This window comes from Symphalangus syndactylus, chromosome 13 (genome assembly GCF_028878055.3).
Source record: "Symphalangus syndactylus isolate Jambi chromosome 13, NHGRI_mSymSyn1-v2.1_pri, whole genome shotgun sequence".
Lineage (NCBI taxonomy): Eukaryota > Metazoa > Chordata > Mammalia > Primates > Hylobatidae > Symphalangus > Symphalangus syndactylus.
Genome location: NC_072435.2, coordinates 49,368,682 through 49,395,649, shown reverse-complemented (window position 1 = coordinate 49,395,649; position 26,968 = coordinate 49,368,682). Strand labels below are relative to the sequence as shown.

Here is a 26,968-nt window from a genome sequence, read left to right as displayed (position 1 = left end):
TTCCACCTCAGCCTTTCAAGTAGCTGGGACTACAAGCATGCAACACCACATGAGGCCAATTTTTAAAATTTTTGTTGAGACTGAATCTCACTACGTCGCCCAGACTGGTCTTGAACTCCTGGGCTTAAGCAATCATTCCACCATGGTCTTCCAAAGTGTTTGGATTACAGGTGTTAGCCATCAAACTTAGCCAAAAATATTTTTTAAGGAACTGTTACAACCAAGTTATGAGCTATGGTTGTGCCACTGTACTCCAGCCTAGGCACCAGAGTAATACCTTGTCTCCAAAAACGAAACAAAAAAACTTACGACCAAATTAAAATTCTAAGGTTGTGTCATATGTGTCCCCTTCCTGCCCTGTAAGCTATCACTGTTAAATATAATGATATTGGCCGGGCACAGTGGCAAACGCCTGTAATCCCAACACTTTGGGAGGCCGAGGTCAGTGGATCACCTGAGGTCAGGAGTTCAAGACCAGCCTGACCAACATGGAGAAACCCCATCTCTACTAAAAATACAAAATTAGCCGGGCGTGGTGGTGCATTCCTATAATCCCTGTTACTCGGGAGGCTGGGAGGCTGGGAGGCTGAGGCAGGACAATCGCTTGAACCCGTGAGGTGGGGCTTGAGGTGAGCTGAGATCGTGCCATTGCACTCCAGCCTGGGTAACAAAAGCAAAACACCATCTCAAAAAAAAAAAAATATATATATATATATGTATCATGGGTATTGAGAACACTTATATATTATGAAGAAATTCCTGGCTGGGCGGGGTGGCTCATGCCTGTATTCCCAGTACTTTGGGAGGCCAAGACGGGTGGATCACCTGAGGTCAGGAGTTTAAGACCAGCCTGGCCAATATGATGAAACCCTGACAGACCCAGGGCATGGTGGTGGGAGCCTGTAATCCCAGCTACTCGGGAGGTTGAGGCAGGAGAATCGCTTGAACCCGGGAGAAGATGGCTGCAGTGAGCCAAGATCACACGATTGCACTCCCTTCTGGGCAACAAAAGCAAACCTCTGTCTCAAAAAAAAAAAAAAATTCCTATATATTCTCTAAATGAGAATAAGGTATTCTGATGTGGCCCAATATTTCCTCACCCTTACCTCCAGGGTCTAAACCAGCAAATCAAATCAGGACACCCACAAAGGACAGTTGGCCATTTTCAAATAGAAATAAAATAGAAAATAAAATACCCCATTAGTGAGAGTAATCCAGTGATTTTAAAATTTTAAGAGAAGTCAGATTGAGATGCAGTGCAGTCAGGGCACAATTACCCTGGAATTCACACTTCACACAGAATGATTGAGGAGCCTTTCTAAAATGAACAAATTTGGGTAACATAATTTTTGCTAAACCATTCTCAGCCACCGCTTTCCCCCACCCCTGCCCCATTCCTAATGGCCATCCCACAATGTGGTCAACAGTGTGGCACAGCATGGTGAGAGAGGGGCTCAGGGATGGGATGAGGGTCTTTCCTGCATTATCAAAATGATTAAAAAGTTGTTAAAATATGTTCAAATGGGCCGAGCACGGTGGCTCACGCCTGTAATCCCAGCACTTTGGGAGGCTGAGGCGGGCGGATCACCTGAGGTCAGGAGTTCGAGACCAGCCTGGCCAACATGGCGAAACCCCGTCTGTACTAAAAATACAAAAAGTAGCTGGGTGTGGTGGGCGCCTGTAATCCCAGCTACTCGGGAGGCTGAGGCAGGAGAATCCCTTGAACCTGGGAGGCAGAGGTTGCAGTGAGCCAAGATCACACCATTGCACTCAAGTCTGGGCAATAAGAGCAAAAAAACTCAGTCTCAAACAAACAAAAATAGTCCAAATGTTCTTTTCTTACCCTGAAGTAGCAAATAAGATGCATTATACAAGCAGACCCAGGTAAGGCAAAGAGCAAGTCCATTTCAAGTCTCAGCTTACTTTTTTTTTTTTTTGAGACGGAGTCTCGCTCTGTCACCCAGGCTGGAGTGCAGTGGCGCGATCTCGGCTCACTGCAAGCTCCGCCTCCCAGATTCACGCCATTCTCCTGCTTCAGCCTCTCCGAGTAGCTGGGACTACTGGCGCCCGCCACCACGCCCAGCTAATTTTTTTTGTATTTTTAGTCGATACGGGGTTTCACCGTGGTCTCGATCTCCTGACCTCGTGATCCGCCCGCCTCGGCCTCCCAAAGTGCTGGGATTACAAGCGTGAGCCACCGCGCCCCGGCCTCTCAGCTTACTTCTTAATTGGCTGTAATTCCCTATGGTTGACCCTCCCTGCTTTAGCCTGTTTTCCTGGGGGTGGAGGGAGTGGTACGGGGCGAGTGCTGGTGCTTTATCGAATCAGTGGCGCAGTTGGAGAGGAGGGCGTGGCATCCGGCATTGGCGGGGCTTTTGTCTCTGGCTGCAGCCAGAACTTGGGATCCCTTTCTGCTGTTCAACGTCCTCCACCTCTGCCCCCCCTCCCCCCAGCCGGTGACAGGCTGTTGCCCTGTGATCTGCAGGTCCTGGGACGTGCACGGCTAAGATGCCAGGACATCCTAGAAGGTGGGAAAGGGTGAGTGTGCTGGGTTGGGCATCCCGAGAAGGGAGAGCTGGCTGAGAAACCTACGGGACTGGCCTCCTCACCGCTCCTGGGTTGCCGACCTGAGTCCCTGCTGGCGCAGCTCCGCCCCAGGTCCCTCTGGCCGCAAGATGGTGGCTGGGCCCGCAGCTATGACCCCCGCGTCCCGCCCAGTCCCTGCGGCGCCCTGTCTGGAGCTCCCTGGGCAGTTCTGCACGCAGCCCCGAGTATTTCCCAGATTTTTCAGGGATGCCAGGCGGGTCATCAGGGCAGAATCCCGACTCGCGTGTGCGTAGGAGGAGCTGTGGCCGGTGGGGCTCCCAGTCTCTTTTGTTAAACATTTTGTTGGTGTGTTTGAGACAAAGTCTTGCTCTGTCGCCCAGGCTGGAGTGCAATGGCGTGATCACTGCAACCTCCGCCTCTCAGGTTCAGGCGATTCTCGTGCCTAAGCCCCCGGAGAAGCTGGGATTAAAGACCTGCACCACCACGCCTGGCTGATTTTTGTATTTCTAGTAGAGAAGTGGTTTCGCCGCGGTGGAAGCTGGTCTGGAACCCCTGGACCCAAGTGATCCGCCCGCCGCGGCCTCCCAAAGTGTTAAGATTACAAGCATGAGCCACCGCGCCCGGCCTCTTCTCTTATAAAGTGAAGGGAGTCAATGTTAAAACGTTAACGAGTTTATTTGAGCAGTGATTAGTGAAATGGAAAGCACCCAGCCATAATATGTGAGCCACCTGAAAGACAAAAATGGAAGGGTTTTATAAAGGGCGTGTGAGAAGGCAAACCAAATTCAAGAATTGGTTACAGTTATGTAGTCACCTTATTTGTATGATTCGGGTGGAAATTTCCTGGTTATGTAATCAGAGGTTAATTGCAGGTCAAGCCTGAATTTTGTTTCTGCCTAAAATAATTTATAAGAAATGGATTCGAGGTAGGTTTTACATTTTTTACTTATGAACACAGGGCACTGGAGACCCTTCAGTCTAATTTCCTGCTTTTTAATTAACACTCCACAGGAAGACTGGTTTTCCTCTGTGACTTCCTAATGTATGGCAAGCAGGACTTCTAATCCACTACCCTCTTACCCTAGCTTAACTCAGGCTTGCAGTAAAATTATAAATTTCCACCTTTGTTCCTACATTCTCAAAAGTGGAAATGAGGACAACTTCCTCTCTCCAATTTACAACACTATCAACTATTTTTCCTTTATTTTACATTTCAAACACAGTGTTTTAATTGTTAATCATGTTTTTACACAGCAGTGGATGGCAGGTTTGAAAATAATTGTTCATCTGTATACAATTTTTTTTTTTTTTTTGCAGATGGAGTTTCACTCTTGTTGTCCAGGCTGGAGAGCAGTGCAATCCCCGCCTCCCAGGTTCAAGCGATTCTCATGCCTCAGCCTCCCAAGTAGCTGCGGTTGCAGGCTCCCACCACCGTGCCCGGCTAATTTTTGTATTTTTAGGAGAGACGGGGTTTCCTCATGTTGGCCAGGCAGCTCTTGAATTCTTGACCTCAGGTGATCCACCTGCCTCAACCTCCGAAGTCTGTAAACATTTTAAGTGAGAAAATAATCCTCTGGAACTCCACTGTTAAAAAGAAAAAAAATCTCTGTGACTATCCTTTTATCTTCCCTGGTGCACACACCTTATTAGTAGGTCTTTCGGTTGAAGTTTTGCTTTGGAGAAATTCCAGGGCCCTTTGTGGCAGCCCTCCAGTCTTTTCTTGTCCATGATTTTCAGAACTGTCAGGGATAACCCAAGATGCCCACAGTGGCCATATCTCTTGGAGTGTCTAATGAATATCATCCCTTGGGTCATCTCTTAGAGGACAGCCTGACGAGTAAGAGTGTAGCCTCTCAGAAGAGCAGCTGGATGGCCTAGGCCTGTGGAAAGTTTCCTTGCATACCATTTGTCTTAGAAAGCTAACCTCTTAGAAAATTAAAATTATTTTTTCACAAAAGAACGCGTATACACTGTTGGTGGGAGTGTAAATTAGTTCAACCATTATGGAAGGCAGTGTGGCAACTCCTTGAAGACCTAGAAACAAAATACCATTTGACCTAGCAATCCATTATTGGGTATTTACCCAAAGCAATATGAATCATTCTATTATAAAGACGCATGCGTATGTGCATTGCAGCACAATTCACAATAGCAAAGGCATGGAATCAACCTAAATGCCTATTAATGATAGACTTGTTAAAGAAAGTGTAGTATATATACACCACAGAGTACTGTGCACCCATTAAAATGAGATCATGTCCTTTGCAGGAACATGGATAGAGCCATAAGACATTATTCTTAGTAAACTATCAGAGGAATAGAATACTAAATACTGGCTGGATGCGGTGGCTCACAGCTGTAATTCCAGCACTTTGGGAGGCCAAGGCAGGTGGATCATCTGAGGTCAGGAGTTTGATACCAGCCTGAGCAACATGGTGAAACCTCATCTCTACTAAAAATACAAAAAATTAGCCAGGCGTGGTGGCAGATGCCTGTAATCCCAGCTACTCAGGAGACTGAGGCAGGAGAATCTCTTGAACCCGGGAGGCAGAGGTTGCAGCAAGCTGAGATAGTGCCACTGCACTCCAGCCTGGGTGACAAGAGTGAAACTCCATCTCAAAAAAAAAAAGCAAAACAAACTACTACATATTCTCACTTATAAGTGAGAGTCAAATGATGGGAACACATACTGGGACCTATTGGAGGAGGGAGAAGATCAGAAAAAATACCTAATGGGTACTAGGCCTTAATACTTGGGTGATGAAATAATCTGCACAACAAACCCCCATGACACACATTTACCTATGTAAAAAACTTGAACATATACCCTTGAACTTAAAAGTTAAAAAAAAAAAAAAGAACTTGGTAGCTTTTCCAATAATTCCCTGACAGCATTTTGATTTTATGTGTATATGACACCTATTAAGTATCAGACATTTGGATTACACAGATGAACAGGGTTCAACATACCTGCCCCGTGGGAGTTTATAGCCCATTAGCATGGATAGGTGTGTAAATGATTAATTTATTCTGGAGAATAACCCTTGTACATAAAAAGACTTATAAAATATTGAGGAACTAAATGGTAATAGTGATCAATTCTGCCAGTGACATGGCAGTGGGAAAATCAAGGAGGGCTTTATAGAGGAGGTGACATTTGAGTGGGTGTCAGGGTTTACTAGAACTTTTTGTGTTAATGCTGCTGGTGCAGAGTATGCTTTTTTTTTTTTTTGAGACAGTCTTGCTCTGTTGCCCAGGCTAAAGTGCAGTGGTGCAGTCTCGGCTCACTGCAACCTCTGCCTCCTAGCGATTCTCTCACTTCAGCCTCCCAAATAGCTGGGATTACAGGCATGAGCCACCACATCTGGCCCCAGAGTAAAAAATTATTTCCAGCTGGGCCAACATGGTGAAACCCCATCTCTACTAAAAATACAAAAACATTAGTCAGGCATTGTGGCATGTGCCTCTTCCTGAGTTTTTTACCTTAGAAAGATTTTTTCACGTATTTCTTTTTTTTTTTTTTGAGACGGAGTCTTGCTCTGTAACCCAGGCTGGAGTGCAGTGGCGCAATCTCGGCTCACTGCAAGCTCCGCCTCCCGGGTTCACGCCATTCTCCTGCCTCAGCCTCTCCGAGTAGGTGGGACTACAGGCGCCTGCCACCACGCCCGGCTAATTTTTTGTATTTTTTAGTAGAGACGGGGTTTCACCGTGGTCTCGATCTCCTGACCTCGTGATCTGCCCGCCTCGGCCTCCCAAAGTGCTGGGATTACAAGCGTGAGCCACCGCGCCCGGACATTTTTACGTATTTCTATTTCAGTTTTTTAATAACTGTAAATTACATTTTATCAGAAGAGTTTAAAAGATGCTTAAAAAGTCAGACTATGAAAGGTATATTTCAGAAAAATCTACTCATATATTTTATGTATTAAAGATTCTTGTTGACCTTTATTTTCTCCAGAGTGAGTGTAGTAAGTTTCTCATGTCTGCTTTTCCTGGTTGCGTGATTTTAAATGGAACCCAGGGCTTTGCTTTGGGAATGCTACCAGAGAAAAGAAATAGGAAAAATCTTTTTTTCATTATGGCTATGCAAAGTGAATATATTTCCACAAGCAAATGTATAGATTAATTGGTGCATTGTATATATTTCTCAAACCATCAGCTCCTCTTTTTTGCAGGGTCTAGAATTTGTAACGATGGGTATCTCTGTTCTGTATTCTGTTGTCTAGATGTCCAAGTTTAATGCTAAATTTTATGAGATGGAACTTGACATCTTCTAGAAATGTTCACATATGATTGTTTATTAAATTATCTATCATGGAAATAGTTAAATGAGATTATCATCTGAAAAGGACAGATACTTTTTTTTTTTTTTGAGATGGAGTCTTGCTCTGTTGCCCAGGCTAGAGTGCATTGGCACAATCTCAGCTCAGTACAACCTCTGCCTCCTGATTTCAAGCGATTCTCTTGCCTCAGCCTCCCTAGTAGCTGGGATTACAGTTGCCGGCTGCCACGCCCATCTAATTTTTGTATTTTTAGTAGAGATGGGTTTCACCATGTTGGCCAGGGTGGTCTTGAACTCCTGACCTCAGGTGATCTTCTTGCCTCGGCCTTCCAAACTGCTGGGATTACAGGTGTGAGCCACCATGCCCAGCCTTACTTAAGCTTTTTATATTGTAGTTGAAAATTTAAGTCTTAGAATTTCCTTACACTATTCTATAAACAGTGTGTTGGAGTGATTTTGCACTTTTTTGAAACATTGGTCATTTTTTATTTTTAATTTTTTTTTTATTTTTGAGACTGAGTCTCACTCTATCACCCAGGCTGGGGTGCAGTGGCACAATCTTGGCTCACTGCAACCTGCTCTTCCCAGTTTTAAGGGAATCTCGTGCCTCAGCCTTCTGAATAGCTGGGATTACAGGCGCATGCCACCACGTCCGGCTAATTTTTGTATTTTTAGTAGAGATAGTGTTTCACCATGTTAGCCAGGCTGGTCTAGAACTCCTGACCTCAAGTGATCCACCTGCCTCAGCCTTCCAAAGTATTGCGATTACAGGCGTGAGTCATCAAGTCTGGCCTTACATTGGTCATTTTCTTATTTCAAACTAAGTGAATAATCCTGACTGGGAAGTAGAAGCCTGAACTCAGTGACTGCAAGCTAAGGATAGTTTTGCCTGCAAAGGGAGATCATTGAAAAAGCAGCTGTTCTGCCTGAGGAGCCTCCCCTGCAGATGTCCTGGCCTGCTCACAATAGCCATGGACAGAGCCTTTATACTTAGAGAAACCACAGAGCCCTGAAAACCTTGAAATCCACAGGCAGATGCAGTTGGGATTGGCACAAAGGTGGGGTTGGGAGGCTCTTTCTGGGAATGGAGTTGTTATTGTTCTGAGGTTGTTTCTAGATTTTGTAAAATATGATGAATCTAGATTTAGGTAAGAAGTTATTTTTTTATTTTTATTTTTATCTTTTGAGCCAGGGTCTCATTCTGTTACTCACGCTGTAGTACAGTGGCATGATCTCGGCTCACTGCAACCTCAGTCTCCCAGATTCAAGCGATTCTCCTGCCACAGCCTCCCTAGTAGCTGGGACTACAAGCAGGCACATCGACGCCCGCCTAATTTTTGTATTTCTAGTCGAAGGTTTTGCAAAGCCTCCTGGAAGAATAGCTGAAGGCAGCTGTTCTATAAGCCTGAGGCAGAGGGCAAGGAGTAGGTACAACAGAGTATAGGGGAATTTATCTTAAACAGGCTTGTTTCCTTTTATTGACCAGGAATTGACCTTTGATCATCAGTGCAAGTGATGTTCCTTGAACTTTTTTGGTTTTATTTTTCCTTCCTTCCTACCTTTCTTTCTTCTCTCCTTCCTCCTTTCCTTCTGCTATGTGTTCCCAGGGCTGGTGTCAAAACTCTGTGCTCAAGCTGTTCTCCCATTTCAGCTTCCCAAAGTGTTGAGATTACAGGTTTGAGCCACCGTGCTCTGTCCTCTTTTCTTCTTTTTCCTTTCCATTCTTCCTTTTCCTCTCTTCCTCCCTCCCTCCCTCCCTTCTTTCTTCTCCATCTTCTTTTTTTTTTTTTTTTTCTAAGATGGAGTCTGGCTCTGTCACCCAGGGAGTGATGGGAAGCTCGCAGACTTAGACGCCAGAGGGACATTTTCAGGGGCGAGTGCCACACATGGCCTGCAGGGTGGACACGGTGGCTTCTCGGTCTGGCCGCCGGGTGACCAGATGTGGGTGGCGAGCTGTGGCCAGTAGTCGTGGCTGCTGGCCTCTCGTTTGGGTGGACCAGGGATTCAAAGCTTAGGAAGGAAGGTCGGCGGACTTAGAGGCTGGCTGTGGAAGTGGGCCGCCTTAGGGGAAATAAGGTTCCAACGGGGACAGCTTCAGGCCACGAGTGCCATACATGGCCTGTAGGGTAGACACAGTGGGCATCTGCTTCTGCCTCCACCACCAGCTGGCTTCTCTTTCTGGCCACCAGCTGTACAGGATGTGGGCCACGAGCGTAGGACTTGGTCGCCAGCTGGAAATGTTTAAGGTGGACCAGATGGCTCTCGCCGGGACAGTATAACTTTGGTCCAGCAGAGGCGTTAAATGATGGCTCACTGCGCTCTTCACCTTCCTAGGCTCATCCAGGTGATCCTCTTATTTTGGCCTCCGAAATAGCTGGGACTCTCCGGATCTTTCTGTTTCTTTTTCTTTTTCTTTTTTTTTAGCCCCACTTTGAGTTTGTTTTCACAGTACATTGAGTTCTGTTGTTTTTTTCTTTTTTTCTCTTTGTCTCTCGTGCTCCTTCCTGTACACTGAAGTTGCTGTTGTTTTAGATTTCTTTCACCCAGGCTAAAGTGCAGGTGCATGATCACAGCTCACTGCAGCCTCGACCTCGCTGGGCTCGGGTGATCCTCCCGTCTCAGACACCCCACTTCCCAGTAGCTGGGACTAAAGACATGCGCCACCACACTGGCGCTTTATTTTGTATATTTTACTTTTTATTTTTGTAGAGATAGGGTTCCATCATGTTTTCCAGGCTGATCTCAAACTCCTGCAGTCAAACGATCTGCTGGCCTCGACCTCTCAAATTACTGAGCTTACAGGCATGAGCCACCATGACTGGTTCTATCTATATCTATCTATCTGTCTATCTGTGTGTGTCTCTATCAATCAATCATCTATGTCTTTTTCTTTCTCTTTTTTTTTTTTTTTAGTAGAGACGTGTTCTTACTGTGTTTTTCAGGCTCTGGTCATATATATCCTTTTTTTTTTTTTAACTGTAATTATTATTTTTTAATATAGGTGTTGTCTCACCATGTGGCCCCCAGGATAGTCTCAAACTCCTGGGCTCCAGATATTCTCCTGTCTTGGCCTCCCAAACTGTTGGGATTACAGGCATGAGCCACCGTGCCTGGTCTGGTCATTTTTTTTTTTTTTTTTTTTTTTTTGGAGATGGAGTTTCACTCTCATTGCCCAGGCTGGGGTGCAATGGCATGATCTTGGCTCACTGCAGTCTCCGCTTCCTGGGTTCAAGCAATTCTCCTGCCTCGGCCTCCCGAGTAGCTGGGATTATAGGCATGTGCCAGCACACTGGCTAATTTTGTATTTTTAGTAGAGATGGGGTTTCTCCATGTCGGTCAGGCTGATCCAAACTCCCGACCTCAGGTGATCCGCCCGCCTAGGCCTCCCAAAGTGCTGGGATTACAGGCGGGAGCCACTGTGCCCGGCCCGGTCATATTCTTGATGTGTTGATTCTTCCCAATCCAGATGTATAATCTCATCCCTGAACATTTTTGATGGTGTAATTATGACATATGACTTTACCCGGCACCAGAGTGAGCTGATGCTCCTGCCTAGCTTACAGAAGGGATTGTGACATATCACTGGACCCAGCACCAAAGTGATGTAACTATTCTACTGCTTTGGCACTTCCCACAACGGGCATTGTGACATATTGCTGGGTCTTGTACCCAGGTGGTGTGAATCTTCTCTCCAACCTGGCTCTTTCACAGGGGGCATTGTGTCATATCGCCGGGCCCCACACATAGGTTATGTGAGTCTCCTGCCTGTGCCCTGTCCATGTGGGCCATTGTGACATATTGCTGGGTCCAACACCCAGGTGATGTGACTCTACTGCCTAGGTCCTGCCTACAGAGGACATTGTGACATAACCCTGCACCCATCACACAGGTAATGTGACTCTCTTCTCCTGCCTGGCCCCTGCTCACAGAAGGGATTGTGACATATCACTGGGCTCAGCACCTAGCTAATGTGACTTTTCTCCTCTTCCTGTGTTTTGCCTGTAGGGGATACTGTGAAATGTCACCAGGCCTAATACTAAGGTGACATTACTCTTTTGTCGTGGCACTGCCCTCAGAAGGCATGGTGATGTATTGCTGGGCCCAGAACAAATGTGATATGAGTCTCCTGCCTGGACCCTGTTTACAAGGTGTATTGTAACATATGTGGGGCCCTTTGACTATTTACTTATTTTATGTTATTTATTTTAATTTTACTTTTGAGAGAGAGTCTCACTCTTTCACCCAGGCTGGAGTGCAGTGGTGTGATCTCAACTTACTTCAACCTTTGCCTCCTGGGTTCAAGTGATTCTCCTGCCTCAGCCTCCTGAGTAGCTGAGGCTACAGGTGTGCACCACCACGCCTGGCTAATTTTTGTATTTTTAGTAGAGACAAGGTATCACCATGTTGGCCAGACTGGTCTTAAACCCCTGACCTCAGCCGATCTGCCCGACTCAACTTCCCAGTGTGCTGGGATTACAGGGGTAAGCCATTTTGCTTGGCCCTTTTTGACTATTTTATGTGACTCTACTCTCTTACCTGGACATTGCCCCAAAAGAGATTGTGACATATCTTTGGGCCCAGCACCAATGTGATTTGACTCTCCTCTCCTGCCTGGGCCTTGCCCATAGAAGAGAGAGTGACTTATTGCTGAGTTTAGCATACAGGTGATAGATTCTTCTGCTGGCTCCCAAAAGTCACTGTAAGATATATCTGGGCCAATTACTGAGATTGTGTGACTCTTCTCCTGGGACCTGTCCACAGTGGGGATTGTGACATATTGCTTGGCCAAGTACCTACATGATATGACTCTTTTCTTAGGTCTGAGCCCTACCCACTGAAGTAATTTTGACACATAGCTGGGTCCAGCTCAAAGATTATGTGACTCCACACTTCTTCCTGAGCCCTACCCATGAGGGCCATAGTGTCTTATCTCTGAGACCCCTTATTAGGTGATATGACTCTTTATTTTTTTTGAGATGGAGCCTGGCTCTGTTGCCCATATTTTAGAAGATGTGACTCTTTTGCGCCAGAATGGGTACTGTGACATATTGCTGAACCCATTACATAGGTGATGTGACTGTCTTGCATGGGCCCTCCTCCTAAGGAGGTAGTGTGACACATTACTGAGCCCAGTACATAGGTGATGCGACTCTTTCCTATGGCTTTGCTCAAGCAGGGATTGTGATGTGTTGCTGGACTCACCACCTATGTGTTGTGACTCTCCTCTTCTGCCTAAGCCCTGCATGCATTGTGTGTTGTGACATACGCCTGGATTCAGCACCTAGGTGATACAACTTTATGACATGGGAACTGCCCACAGATGTATTATGACATATCTCCTTTCCATCACCTAAGTGATGTGACCCTTTTATTTTTCTTGTTTCTGGCATATTTTGGGTATAGTGACATATCACTGAGTTCAACAGACATGAGATGGGAGGCTTCTGCCTGAGCCCAGCACATAAGTGGCCTTGTGACATATCTTTGTATCCATTATCTTTGAGATTTAATCCCCCTTTTCTGCCTGCACCCTCACCACTGGGAAGATTGTGATGAATCACTGTTCTCAGCAATCAAGTGATGTGTCTTTCCTTCCTGGTCCTTGCCCACAGATCATTGTAACATATCACTGGGCCTAGCATCCAGGTGATGTGACTCTGCTGACTGTATTCTGCTTTCAGGAGGAGATTGTAACATATCCCTAATTGAGCACCCAGGTGGTGTGACACTTCTGCCCTGTCCCTGCCCTCAGAGGAGATTGTGACATATCACTGCCCCAAAACGCAGGTGCTGTGAGTCTACTGGTCAGTCCCTTTTCATTGGTGGGATTGTGATGCATATATTTTCCAAACTTAAAGGTGCAATAATGATTTTCACACTTCGAATAAACCAATAGCAGATACACTATCTCTCATAGCCAGGGCCAGGAAAGTGAGTAATGTCTTGGGTCTCCTCTTTGTATGAAGGTCATAAAGAATTAACACTCTCTCACATACTGTGTAAAGTTGTCAAGAGGTACAGAGAATGTCCTAACAGAACTCAGCACACAGGGGAGGTTGTGACACTCATGCATAGCCTGCCAACAGTAAACACTGTCATCTTTCCACATAAACACAGCTCACTGTTGAGGTTCTGAAGCTCTTATGCAGATGCAGTCAAAAGTTGGACAATTGAATCTCATATGTGAATTCGATCCATAGAGATGTTAGTGTCTCTGACACCAAGATTCAGCACACCTGTGAGTCAGTGACTTCACTAAAATGACACAATTTGCAGGAGGGATTGAAGTTCTCATATGCAGATTCAGACTATCATTGAGATTGTCACTCAGGTACTTACACCCAAGATACAGAGGGTATTGTGTCTCAGCTAGAACTAAAAAATGTGTGAAATTGTTAATCTCATACCTCAACGTTAATTCAGGTGTGTTTGTGATATACACCTTTTTTTAGCACCTGAGTAATTTGGCTCTCCTGCCTGGACCCAGTGTACAGCTGCCTTCAGCTGTTCTCCCCTGGGTCTTTGCAGAGCCTTCCGAAATTTCAGAAGGTTTGTGTCCTTTCCCTATAATTTTTCTTACCATTCTGACTGATCCCTCACAGGTGCCTGTAATTTCAGCTACTCTGGGGGCTGAGGCAGGAGAATCGCTTAAACTTGGGAAGCAGAGGTTGCAGTAAGCCAAGGTCGCACCACTGCACTCCAGCCCAGGCGACAGTGTGAGACTCCATCTCAAAAAAGAAAAAACGTGTGCTAACAAGACCCAGCACACAGAGGAGACTTTTACCGTTATGTGAACACCCATCAAACAGTACACATCATCATTGTGAGTTCTGAATCTCACACATAGAGGAAGTCAAAGATGGAAAAATTGACTCTCATATTTGGATCCAGTCCACAGGTGAGTTGGTGACACTCAGAGCAAGAATCAGCACACCTATGAGGCTGTGACTTCACTAATTAGACAAAGTCCACAGCAGGAGTATAGGCTGTTAGGTACCAATTTTGTCTACTGTTGAGATTGTAACTCCTGTCCTTAGATACAACATATAGGAAGGGTTAACCTCCTATACCTAAAACCGGAACATGTGTGGGATTGTTAATTTGATCCCTGTACCTTCTCGCAGGTTTACTTGGAACATATATTTCTCTGCCTAGCACCTGAGTGATCTGACTTTCTTGCCTACAGATGGAATAGTGACATATTGCTGAACCCAGAACTGAGGGGATATGACTCTCTTTTTCTGCATTGGTGCTGCTCACAGGGGGCATTATGACATATCGCTGCGCCTTGCACTTAGGTGATGTGAATCTCCTCCTTTGCCTTGGCACTGCCCACAGAATGCATTGTCACATATCTCTGGGCCCCACACCCAGGTTTTGTGACTCTCCTGCCTGTCCCCTGACCACATACGCAATTGTGACATATTGCTGGGTGAGACACCCTGGTAATGCAACTCTACTGCCCACAAGGAGCATTGTGATAATGTCACACCTCACCAACATGATGTGACTTTCTTCTCCTGCCTGGTCCCTGCTCACAGGGGGAGTTGTGACATATCATGTGGCTCAGTACCAAACAAGTGTGATTCTTCTTCCATCATAGGTTCTGCTAGCAAGGAAGACTGAGACATATTGTGGGGCTCTACGCCAATGTGACATTACTGTTTTGCCTTGGCCTGTACCTGAAAAGGCATTGTGACATATTACTGGGCCCAGCAACAAGGTGACATGAGTCTTCTGTATGGACACTGACAAGAGAGCATTGTGACATATCTTTAAGAGCATCAACTATTTGATGTGACTCTCCTTTTATACAAGGCTTCCCTCATATGAGAGATTGTGACATACCTTCTGGCCCAGAAATCAGGTGACGTGTTTCTTCTGCCTGAGCTTTGCTTACAGGGAGCATTGTGACATATCACTGGTCTCAGCACCCATGTGATGTGACTCTACTGTCTGTTCCCTGATTTCAGGAGGAAATTTAACATATCCTTGACTAAGCACCCAGGTTTTAACTCTTCTGCCTGGTGTCTGCTCTCAGAGAAGATTGTGACATATACCTGGCCTATTACGCAGATGATATAAGTCTCCTGCTCTCTCCCTATCCACAGGGGAGATTGTGACATATATCTTTGTTCAGATCATTGGTGCAATGTTGACTCTCATATCTGAAATCAGCCAATAGGAGACATACTATCTCTCATATGTGGGCTTAGGAAAATGGGTAAGATTCTGGCTCTCCGCTTTATAGGAAGGTTAAAGAAAATTACAGTCTCTCCCATATTGTATAAAGCCCTCAAGTGGTCCAGAGAGTGTCATAACAGGGTCCAGAAAACAGATGAGATTGTTTTATGTATGCACACTTTGCCAATTGTTAAGATTGTCACCTTCATCCATGGACAGAGCCTACTGGTGAGGTCTTAAATCTTACATGTGGATGCAGTGCAGAGTTAAAATTGTGACTGTCATATGTGAACATCAGGCAACATGAGGTGGTGACTCATTAGCCTAGCTTATAGGTAGGTGACAACGCTCATATCTGGACCCAGCCATTACAGAGATGTTGACTCTCTTATTTGAGCATAGAGCCACAGGTACGATCATGGGTCCATACCAGCACAAATGTCTCCCAGTCACAAAAGATTGCGACTCTCATGCATATCTTATAAATCCTCGGTTGGTACAGAGAGTATTCTAACTAGCCTCAGTGTACAGTTAAGGTTTTGACATTCCTGTACACCCAGCCAACAGTAAAGATTATCATCTTTTCACAAGAACGGTCCACTGGAGGTTCTGAATCTCATATGCAGAGACAGTTGCAAGCAAGTTGTAAAATTTACTCTCATAAGTGAATCCAGTCCAAAGGTAAGTTGGTGACTTTCAGACCAAGATTGAACACACCTGTTTGTCTGATTCCACTAAGGTGACACAGCCAGTAAGAGGGATTGAGTCTCCCATTCAGTGATTTAACTCATTCTAAAAATTGTCACTTATGTACTTAGACCCAACATACAGGAGGTGTTGACTCTCATACCAAGAATTAGGGTATGTACAGGATTGTTAATCTCATCTCTGGTCTTTCCTTTAGGTGTGATTTTTACACACACTTCTGCCCAGCACCTGAGTAATGTGATTCTTCAGAATTGGCTCAGCCTACAAATAGGATTGTGCCATACTGCTGGACCCAGCACCTAAGTGATGTAACTCTATTCTTCTGCCTTGGTGCTACTCGAAAAAGACATTGTAACATATCTCAGAGCCTTGCACCCAGGTAATGTGATTCTCCTCTTCTGCCTTGCTGCTGCACACAGAAGCAGGATATGTACAGGCTTGTTAATCTCATCTTGGACCTTCCTGCACATGTGATTGTGACACATGCTTCTGTTTAGAACCTGAGTGAGTTTACTCTCCTGCCTGGATTTAACCCACAGATGGAATCATGACATATCGCTGTACCAGAAACTAGGTGATGTGACGCTATTTTATTGCCTCTGTGTTTTTATATGGGGCATTGTGACATATCACTGGGCCTTGCACCCAAGTGATGGAAGTTTTCTCTCCTGCTTTGGTGCTGTCCACAGTGAGAACTGTGAAATATTGCTGCCATCCTCCCTAGGTTACGTTACTCTCCTGCCTCTGCTTTGCCTACATGGGTCATTGTGACATATTGCTGGGTCTAAAACCCAGGTAATGTAACACTCTTGTTTGGGTTCTGCCTGCAGGGAGTCATTGTCATATATCTCTGTGCTCATCACCCAGGTAATATGACTTCCTTTTACTGCTTAGTTCCTTCTCACAAAACATCTTGTGACATATTGCTAGGCCCAATACACCTAGCTGGTGTAACTCTTCTTTTCTTTTTATTTTATTTTATTTTATTTTATTTTAATTCAATTTTATTTTATTTTATTTTATTTTGAGATGGAGTATCACTCTGTTCCCAGGCTGGAGTGCAGTGGCATGATTTCAGTTCACTGCAGCCTCCGTCTCCTGGGTTTAAGCGACTGTCCTGCCTTAGCCTCCCAAGTAGCTGGGATTAAAGGCATGTGCCACCATGCCGAGCTAATTTTTGTATTTACAGTAGAGACGGGGTTTTGCCATGTTGGCCAGGCTGGTTTCAAACTTCTAACCTCAGGTGGTCCTCCCGCCTCGGCCTCCCAAAGTACTGGGATTACAGGCATGAGCCACTGCACCCGGCCTGACTCTTCTCTTCTTTCTAGGTTTCAACTGCAGCAGAGATTGTAACAAACTGCTGGGCCCAGCTGCATAATGATGTTACTCTTTTGCCTTGGGCCTGCCCTTAGAAGGCACTGTCACATATTCATGGGCCCAACGCTGAGGTGATATGTGTCTCCAGCCTGGACTCTGCCCATAGAGGGCATTGTGACATACCTCTTGGCCCATCAGATGTTTGATGTCATCCCCTCCCCTCTCCTACCCTGTGTTTGCCTATAAGAGACATTGTCACATGTTCTTGGGCCCAGCACCTAGGTGATGTCTTCCTGGAACCTGTCCACATGGGGATTGTGATATGTCATGTGGCCCGGTACTTAACTTGATGTGACTCTCCTCTCATGACTAGGCCCTGATCGCAGGTGTGATTGTGACACACAGCTTGGCCTAGCCCCTAGGTGATGTTACTCTCCTCTTATTCTTCAGTCATTTTCACAGGGGGCATTGTGATGTATTTATTGCTGGACTGAGAATCTAGGTGATGTGACTCTACTGCTTGAAATATACCCAAAAAGAGAGTTTGATATATTGCTTGGCCAGGATCCTAGGTGATGTTACTCTTTTCTCCTGCCTAAACCCTGCATACATTATGTATTTTGACACATCAGTGGGGCCAACACCTAGGTGTTGTAACTCTCCTGCATGGGCTTTGCCTACAGAGGTATGATGATGTATCTTTTCATTCATCGCCTAGGTGGTGTGACTCTCCACTTATGCCTGGGCTTTGATGAAAGAGGAATTGTGACATATCCCTGGACCTAGTACTTAGGTGATGTAACTTGCCTTTATTGCCAGGGCATAGAATATTAAGAGTATTGTGACATATCTCTTGGTGACATATCTGTCACCTAGGGGATGAGAGGCCCCTGCCCAGGCATTGTCCACAGGAGGCTTTGTGGCATGTCTCTGGCCTCATCACCTAGAAAGAAGTGACTCTCCTCTCAGGCCAGGTGCGGTGGCTCTTGCCTGTAATCCCAGCACTTTGGGAGGCCAAGGCAGGTGGATTACAAGGTCAGGAGTTCAAGACCAGCATGGTCAACATGGTGAAACCTTGTGTCTATTAAAAATACAAAAAGTATCTGGGTGTGGTGGCAGGTGGCTGTAATCCCAGCTACTTGGGAGGCTGAGGCAGGAGAATCATTTGAACCCAGGAGCTGGAGGTTGCAATGAGCCAAGATTGAGCCATTGCACTCCAGACTGGGTGATAGTGCAAGACTACATCTAAGAAAGAAGAAGTTTTTCTCCTGCCTGAGCCTTGCCCACAGAAACATTGTGACATATCCTTGGGCTCAGCACCCAGCCTCAGCACCTAGAGTTGCCTGATAGCACTCTGTCACCGTGTCCTCTCTACTTAGGCTATGGTAAAGTATAGCTAATTTCAATACCCAGCTGATGTAACTCTCCTGCCAGGCCACTGCCTTCCAGGGATATTTTGACATATGTTTGTGCCAATCACCCAGGTGATATTAATCTTTTCACCTGCCTGGTCCTTGTTCACTGTGGGATAATGATATCTATTGCTGGTTTCAGCACAGAGCTGATGTGACTTGTCTCTTTTTCCTAGATTTTGCCCAGAAAAAAAATGACATATCACTAGGCCCATCAGCAAGTTATTTTGCCTGGTCCTGCCCTTAAAAGACATTGTGACATATTGCAGTGACCAGCATCAATGTAGTTTGTCTCCTGCCTAAACCTTGCCTACTGGGGGCATTGTGATATACCTCTTGGCCCGTCAACTATTTGATGTGACTCTCCTTTCTTGCCTGGGCTTTACCAAATAGTAGAGATTGTGACCCATCTCTGGGCCCAGCACCTAGATGTTATGATTCTCCTCCCCTGCCTGGTCCACGCCCACAGAAAAGAGAGTGACTTATCATTAGGCTCCACACAAGTGATTCGACTTTTCTGCATGATCCCAGCCCACACAACCTATTGTGACTTCTCTAGGCCCATCACCTAGATGATGCAACTCTCCTTTTCTTCCTAGGAACTGTCCATAATGAGGACTGTGACACATCACTTGACCCAGCACTTATGTGATATGACTCTCTTGTTTTGCCTGGGCCTATCAAATTGGGTGATTGTGTCATATAGCTTTATTCAGCACTTAGATAATGTGACTCTCCTGTTTCTCCTGAGTCCTACCCACAGAGGTCATTGCAACATATCTCTGAGCCCCTAATTTAGGTAATTTGACTCTCCTGCCTGGGCCCTCCCTTCAGTGATTTTTGTGACATATTTTTTTGACTCAGCATCTAGTTAATGTGACTCTTCCCCATTGCCTGGACTCTGTCACAGAAGGTATTGTGATGTATCACTGGGCATGACACTTAGGTGAAAATACTGTCTCCTCCTGCCTGGGCACTGCATAAATTGTATATTTTGACATGTCACTGGGTTCAACACATGGGTGATTCAACTCTCTCACATGGACCCTGAGCATGGGGTTATTAGGACATTTATTTTTGTTCATCGTCTCAGTGATAATGACTCCTCTCCTCCCTGAACCCTGTCAAAAAGAAAGATTGTGACATATCACTGAAACCAGAACTTAGGTGATGTGACTCTTCTATCTAGCAACCACATATTTTGAATATTGTGACATTTCACTGAGCAAAACACCTAAAAAATGGGAGGCTCGGACGGGCGCGGTGGCTCACGCTTGTAATCCCAGCACTTTGGGAGGCCGAGGCGGGCGGATCACGAGGTCAGGAGATCGAGACTACAGTGAAACCCCGTCTCTACTAAAAATACAAAAAAAATTAGCCGGGCGTGGTGGCGGGCGCCTGCAGTCCCAGCTACTCGGAGAGGCTGAGGCAGGAGAATGGCGTGAACCCAGGAGGCGGAGCTTGCAGTGAGCCGAGATCGCGCCACTGCACTCCAGCCTGGGCGACAGAGCGAGACTCTGTCTCAAAAAAAAAAAAAAGTTGATTTTCTCTGGAACAAAAATTTTATGTATTATTAATATACATAAAATATTTTTGTTCACATTTTGAATACATTGAAAAAGAGAGCAAAGAAGAGAGAGGATTTTCCCATGCTCTGAGGTGGGCCTGGCTGAGCTGAGGAAGCCCTGCCTGAAAAGGCTGCAGCCTAGGCTGTCACTCTTTCCTCATTCAGCCCAACGTCTCATCACATCTTCTGTCACTCAGGGCCTGAGAAGGCGGGGTCTTAAACGTTATCTAATCAGGGACGCTGGGCTGGGAACTGTCCAATCAGGCACAAAGCTGGAGCAGACAGGGCGGCTTCCGGGATGTGGCGGGGCCTTTGTCTCTCGCTGCCGCGGGAGTTCCAGGTCTCGACTTCACTTCTCTGTGTCCTCTGCTCCAGGAGGCCCAGCCTGTGTGTCTTTGTGACCTGCAGGTATTGGAGAGCCACAGCTAAGACGCCAGGAACCCCTGGAAGCCTAGAAATGGTGAGACTGCCAGGTGCGACGTCCCGAGAGAGGGAACAGGACTGGTTGAAACCGGTGGGATGCGGCTGTGGCGGGACTCAGGCCTCCCGGCAGTCAGCTCCACAATCCGTGCCCCGAGTTCTCCTTGCCCAGCTCGGCTTCAGTCCCCTTCAGCGATAAGATGGCGGCTGTGCTGACGGGCGGGCTCCGGGCGGCCTGTCTCTTCCCTGCCCAGTGACTGCCCTGGCCTGGAGCCCTCTCTGGGCAGCTCTGAACCCGCAGCGCCGCGTCTCTCCCAGATTGTGCAGGGATCACGGGAAGGTCGTCAGGGGAGAATCCTGACTCGGGGTACTGGCCCATGAATAGGAAGCGCTTTAGTCCGTGGGGTTTCCAGGGTCTCTTTTTTCCTATTAAAAATTTATGGGCGTCACCGCGAAAATATTAATTTAATCAGAGTGATTCAAACATTGTAAAGCACCCAGCTATGGTTTGTAATTTGTGGTCTATGAAAGGCCTTGAAGGAAATATTTTTATAAGGTTCGTGATAAAGAAAACCAAATTCAGTAATTTGCTAGGTACAATTATGTAGGGTTTTTTTGTTTTGTTTTTTGAGAAGTTTTGCTCTCTCGCGCGGGCTGGAGTGCAGTGGCGTGATCTCGGCTCACCGCAACCTCTGCCTCCCGGGTTCAAGCGATTCTCCTGCCTCAGCCCTAGTAGCTGGGATTACAGGCCCCTGCCACCACACCAGGCCAATGTTTTTACTTTTCGGAGAGACGGGGTTTCACCTTGTTGGCCAGGCTGGTCTCGAACTCCTGACCTCAGGTGATCCACCCACCTTGGCCTCCGAAAGTGCTGGAATTACAGGCATGAACCACCGCGCCTGGCCTAGTTTCTTAATTTTTACAATCTAGGTAGAAATATCCTGGTTATGTAATCAGAGCTTAATTGGCAGCCTATAGTTGCTTAAGCCTAAATTTTGTTTCTGCCAATGTAGTAATTTACCAGAAAATGCTCTTGAGTTTAGATTTTTATTTTTAGAAGTGGAAATCCAGGGACTAGAGCCACCTCAATCTAATTGCCTGCCACTTAATTATTCTCACACTCCAAAGGGGACGATTTTTCCCTGAATTTTTTACGTGTGTCTCAAGCAGGGCCTCAAGTCCACTCCTCATCCCCTGTTCCTCCAGCCTAACTCTGGCTTGCAGTAAAATACTAAATTTCCAGTTTCGTCTGACATTCCCAAATGCCAATTTCCCCTCCCTAATTCACTTTATCAACTATTTGTCCTGTAGTGTACGTTCTGATACTGATTTTAATCATTTTTATTTTTAATTTTTGAGACAGAGCCTTGCTCTGTCACCCAGGCTGGAGTGCAGTTACGCAGTCTAGGCTCACTACAACCTCCGCCTACTGGGCTGAAATGATTCTCCTGTCTCAGTCTCCCAAGTAGCTGGAATTACAGGCGCCCACAACCACGTCTGGCTAATTTTTGTATTTTTAGTACAGACAGAGTTTCAGTATGTTGGCCAGGCTGCTCTCGAACTCCTGGCCTCAAGTGGTCTGCCTACTTCGGCCTCCCAAAGAGTTGGGATTACAGACGTGAGCCACCGCATCTGGCCAATTAATTTGTTTTTTGACAAAGCATTTGATGGCACATTTAAAAAGATTTGTTTTCTTTTTGTAAATACTTCCTATGAGAAGAAAGCAAAGAATAATCTCCTGACACTGTATTGTAAAATATCTCTGTGTGTTTTTTTCGTCTGTTCTCCCTAGACACAGATATCTTACCAGAATGTTTTTGGGTCAAGTTTTCCTTTTGGAAACTTTATAGGGTGATGTGTCTTCAGTCACCCTTCAGTTTTCTCTTGGGACCTAGATTTCAGTACTGTATGGGGATAAACCAAGATACCCACCATGGCTATGTGTGCTAGAGTGTCTAGTGAATATCACCTTCTGGGTCATATTCTCTCATAGGACAACCTGAGGTATTGAGTTTAGCTTCTCAAGTGTGGACATGGATGCCCTGAGGCTAAGAGGCATTTCCTGGTGCACTTTTTTTTTTTAAAGTTAATTCCTTGAGACATTAATATTGCCTTCACCCAATTCAGCTTTCATTTCTTGGAGACACATTGCTGGTCAGCCAATCAGATACTAGTACTGAGGAGAAAACAAATAATTTCTGCCTCCTGGATTCCTTTAGGAGGCAGAAAAATAGTGCAAGAAAAATAGTAAAAAAATTTCTAGAAAAAAAATACCTAGCACTCCAAAAGACAAAAAAAAAACAAAAAACAAAAACAAAAAAAAACCAAAAGACTGACCCCAGTTAGATGGTGTAAGAACTTGCAGAGTATAATGTGCCTGAGGCACTCACTGGGGCATAGTTCAGAGTCTCCTGAGAGGGGGTTATTGAGCACTTAAGTGAGCAGGACAATCTTATTGAATGGCCTGACTTGACACATGAGGAAGACATATCTGTATCTTGAAAAGCTTTCTTCACTTATTTTGACCTAAGGGTTTTTTATTTATTTATTTATTTATGAGTCGAAGTCTTGCTCTGTCGCCCAGGCTGGAGTGCAATGGTGTGCTCTCAGCTCACTGCAACCTCTGCCTCCTGGGTTCAGACATTCAAGGAATTCTCCTGTCTCAGCCTCCCCAGTAGCTGGGATTACAGACGTGCACCACCGCTCCCAGCTAATTTTTGTATTTTTAGTAGATACGGCGTTTCACCATGTGGCCCAGGATGCTCTCAAATACCTGCCCTCATGGTCCTTCCATCTTGGCTTCCCAAAGTGCTGAGATTACAGATGTGAGCTGCCATGCCTGGTTCTATATCCTGATATTTTGATTTTTGAGTTTAATGCTAAATTTTATGTGATGAAACTTGGTATCTCCTAGAAGTGTTCCCATGTGCCTATTTTTTTTTCTTTTTTTTTTTTTTTTTTTGAGACGGAGTTTCTCTCTTGTCACCCAGGCTGGAGTGGAGTAGTGCAATCTCAACTCACTGCAACCTCTGCCTTTTGGGTTAAAGTGATTCTCCTGCCTCAGCCTCCCGAGTAGCTGGGATTACAGGCGCTTGCCACCATGCCCGGCTAATTTGTGTATTTTTAGTAGAGATGGGGTTTCACCATGTTGGCCAGTCTGGTCTCGAACTCCTGCCCTCAGGTGATCCACCCACCTCGGCCTCCCAACCTGCCGGAATTACAGGCATGAGCCACTGTGCCCGGCTGACTAATTGTTTGCTACATGATTTTTGATACAAATAATAACAATATATTTATTGTCTGAAAGGAATAAATACTTTTGCTTTTCTTACTGAGGTATAAGATGTAAGCACCTTAAACTTTTCTTCCCTTATATGAACAGTTTGCGTAATTTTGCTGAGTTATTCTACCACCTAGTTATAGTTTCAAAAACCAAGTTAATAACTCTGACATAGAAATTAAAGCTTAAACCCAGGGACTCCAAGCTAAGTCTAATATTGAGCCTGCAAAAGGAGGTTTTTAAAGACCCAGTTAGTTCCTTCTGGGGAGCCTCCCCTGCAGATGTCCCAGTTTGCTCACCTCAGCTATGGAAGAAGCCTCTATACTGAGACAATCTACAGAGCCCTGGAAAGCTGGCAACCCACACGCAGATGCAGTTAATGTTAATAATGTTAATATAAAAGAGTATTGGGAGGGTCTTACTGAAGATGAAGTTGTTATTGTTTTGAGGCAGTTTCTAGACTTTTTAAAATAAAAGTTAGATGTATGTAAAAACTTGAATTTCAAAGGAGTATTGCAACAGGAGGAAGTAGCGACTATAAGATTTTTAAAGACTGCAAAGATTAGGCAGACAATGGCTTTTTTTCCTAGGGAAAAGCAAACAAGATTAGTAAGGAGGTAGGAGGGGAATGTTTAAATGGAGGGTAATAAAATCAGATTTTGAGAATGTTTTACCCTGAAGTCAGCATATCCTTAGGATAAACATAAAATGGGGTTGTATGGTGGCTCAGACTGAGGGTAGCTCAAAGTTCAGGAGCCTGTGGGAAGAAAATAAACAAGTTCAGTTTGATTAAGAAGTATTTTATGTTTACCACTGAAGACAAAGTCAGCTTATTTTTAATGAGAAAAAGTAGAAAATGCGCAAAGTGTTTTTCTGGCTGTGTAATAGGCAAGAAAAGAGAGCAAAAAAATAGATGCTGTCAAGGTTTCAGAGAAAAGGGAATACTTATACATTGCTGTTAACAGTGTACATTAATTCAACCATTGTAAAAAGCAGTGTGGCAATTCCTCACAGAACTAAAAACAGAATTACCATTTCACCAAGCAACCTCATCATTGGGTATATACTCAAAGAAATACAAATTATTCTCTCATAAACACACATGCACAAGGGTGTTCACTACAGCACTATTCACAATAGCAAAGACATGGAATCAACTTGAATGCCTATCAATGGTAGACTGAATAAAGAAAATATGGTATGATCAGGCACAATGGCTCATGCCTGTAATCCCAGCACTTTGAGAGACCAAGGCAGGTGGATTGCGTGAGCTCAGGAGTTTCAGACCAGCCTGAGCAATATGGGAAAATCCCATCTATAAAAATGCATCTCTAAAAAAAATACAATAAGAAAAATTAGTTAGGCATGGTGGCACATGCCTGTGGTCAGAGCTACTTGGATGGCTGAGGAACAAGAGTATTGCTTGGCCCACCACGATGGCTCATGCCTGTAATCCCAGAACTTTGGGAGGCCAAGGTGGGTGGATCACCTGAGGTCAGGAGTTCAAGACCAGCCCGGCCAACATGGTGAAACCCTGTCTCTACTCAAAATACAAAAATTAGTCGGGCGTGTTGGTGGTAGGCATCATAATGAAAAGGGTTCCCCCCCAATAAAGTGTTCTTGGAGAACACAAAAGATAGAGAATTTTATTAATCACAGCTGTTTATCATCTATGTACTTCATCTTTTTCCACCTTTATTCTTGGTCTTATACATTTTTTTCACATGACTTTGTTGGGGTTGTACCTTTTTTTTTGTTTGTTTGTTTGAGACGGAGTTTTGTTGCCCAGGCTGGAGTGTAATGGCACAATCTCAGCTCACTACAACCTCCGTCTCCCGGGTTCAAGTGATTCTCCTGCCTCCGCCTCCCAAGTAGCTAGGATTACAGGCATGTGCCACCATGCCTGGCTAATTTTGTATTTTTACTAGAGACAGGGTTTCTCCATGTTGGTCGGGCTGGTCTTGAACTCCTGATCTCAGGTGATTCGCCTGTCTCAGCCTCCTGAAGTGGTGGAATTACAGAAGTCAGCTGCCGCGCCTGTCCTGGGTTGTATCTTTTATGTGAAAATGGTAAATATGACTACAGTGTTCTGCTGAGTTCTGTGAGTAGCTCTAACAAATTAGTAAATTTCAGTAACATTATGGGAGTCCCCAGTTTCTAAACAGTATCTCAGAAGCATAGATGGGCTTATAGAGTTTGTGACTGGAATCTGCAGTGAGGACAAAGTTGTGGGACTGAGCCCTGAATCAAGGTCTGTGCTGACTCTTGGTGGTGTCAGAATTGAAGTGTTAGACAGTAAGTTGGTGTTGGAGAATTGCTTGGTGTTCAGCAAACTCTACAGATTTGGTGCCAGAAGAAAGATATCACAGACACCGGGATTAGAATAAACCTCTGGGTGTCCAGGAATGAGAGGCTGTGCTCTCTACACAGGCTGTCACACTGTGCCTTGTTCTGTGATTCCAGCTCCCCTTCCAGGATGACAGAGGACCTAAAACTTAAGAGGAAAGGAGCTCTGATGGCAGATCCTCTTTTGCCGCAGCCACCACCACAAGATTTTCACCCACTCACTAACATACCCACTAGACATTAATGTGTCCACACCTCTCCCAGGACAGGGAACCACACTCAGGAATTTTACTACAGCATTTTTGATCCTAGTGTTTTTTTCGCCAAAAACTTTTACAGAAGTGTCTCCAAGTCTTCTGGCATATTCCCACCTCCAGACGCTGAATCTGCAGCAGCAACCTGTTTTGTCCACCAGCCTGGGTTCTGGACCACCTGTTTATAAACTCATCTGCCTGCATGGACCCAGAAATAAATCAGAGTACAGCCCCACCTGGGCCACTATCTGTAGCACAAACCAGTCCTTCTACCTGGAGTGTACTCTTCCCCACCCAGGGAGTTTTTTTTTTTAACTTCTATTTTTGGTTTAGGGGTACACATGCAGGTTTGTTATACAGCTAAAATTCTGTCATGGTGGTTTTGTGTATAGATTATTTTGTAACTAAGGTACTAAGTATAGCACCAAAGAGGTATTTTTTCTGACCCTGTTTCTCCTGCCACCCTCCACCCTCAACTAGGCTTCAGTGTCTGTTGTTCCCCTCTGTGTTCATGTTTTTATTATTTAGCTCTTACTTATAAATAACCTGCATTTGGTTTCCATTTCCGCATTAGTTTTTCTTTTCTTTTCTTTTCTTTTCTTTTCTTTTCTTTTCTTTTCTTTTCTCTCCTCTCCTCCCCTCTCCCTCTCC

At 45.2% G+C, this 26,968-nt stretch overlaps 1 protein-coding gene across 14 annotated transcripts in view; it reads left to right on the top strand.

Annotated features, from left to right (window-relative positions):
• The first annotated feature begins 2,097 nt into the window (after positions 1–2,097).
• LOC129459808 (zinc finger protein 91-like) overlaps positions 2,098–26,968 on the top strand; it is a 70,118-nt gene continuing 45,247 nt past the window's right edge. For 2 of the 14 annotated variants that reach the window (XR_010115298.1, XM_063616180.1), the window contains exon 1: positions 20,306–20,477. Coding sequence is in view for 3 of the 14 variants with exons in the window: in XM_063616180.1 (XP_063472250.1) it covers positions 20,316–20,477 (162 nt within the window). In the remaining 11 variants the exon portion in view is untranslated. Of the gene's footprint in view, positions 2,539–3,864; positions 5,284–7,593; positions 10,719–12,510; positions 12,617–13,431; positions 13,728–14,015; positions 14,128–14,432; positions 14,697–15,917; positions 16,101–20,302; positions 20,478–26,968 lie in introns of those variants that run through there. The other 12 variants (XM_063616189.1, XM_063616182.1, XM_063616183.1 and 9 more) reach the window with 12 other exon arrangements.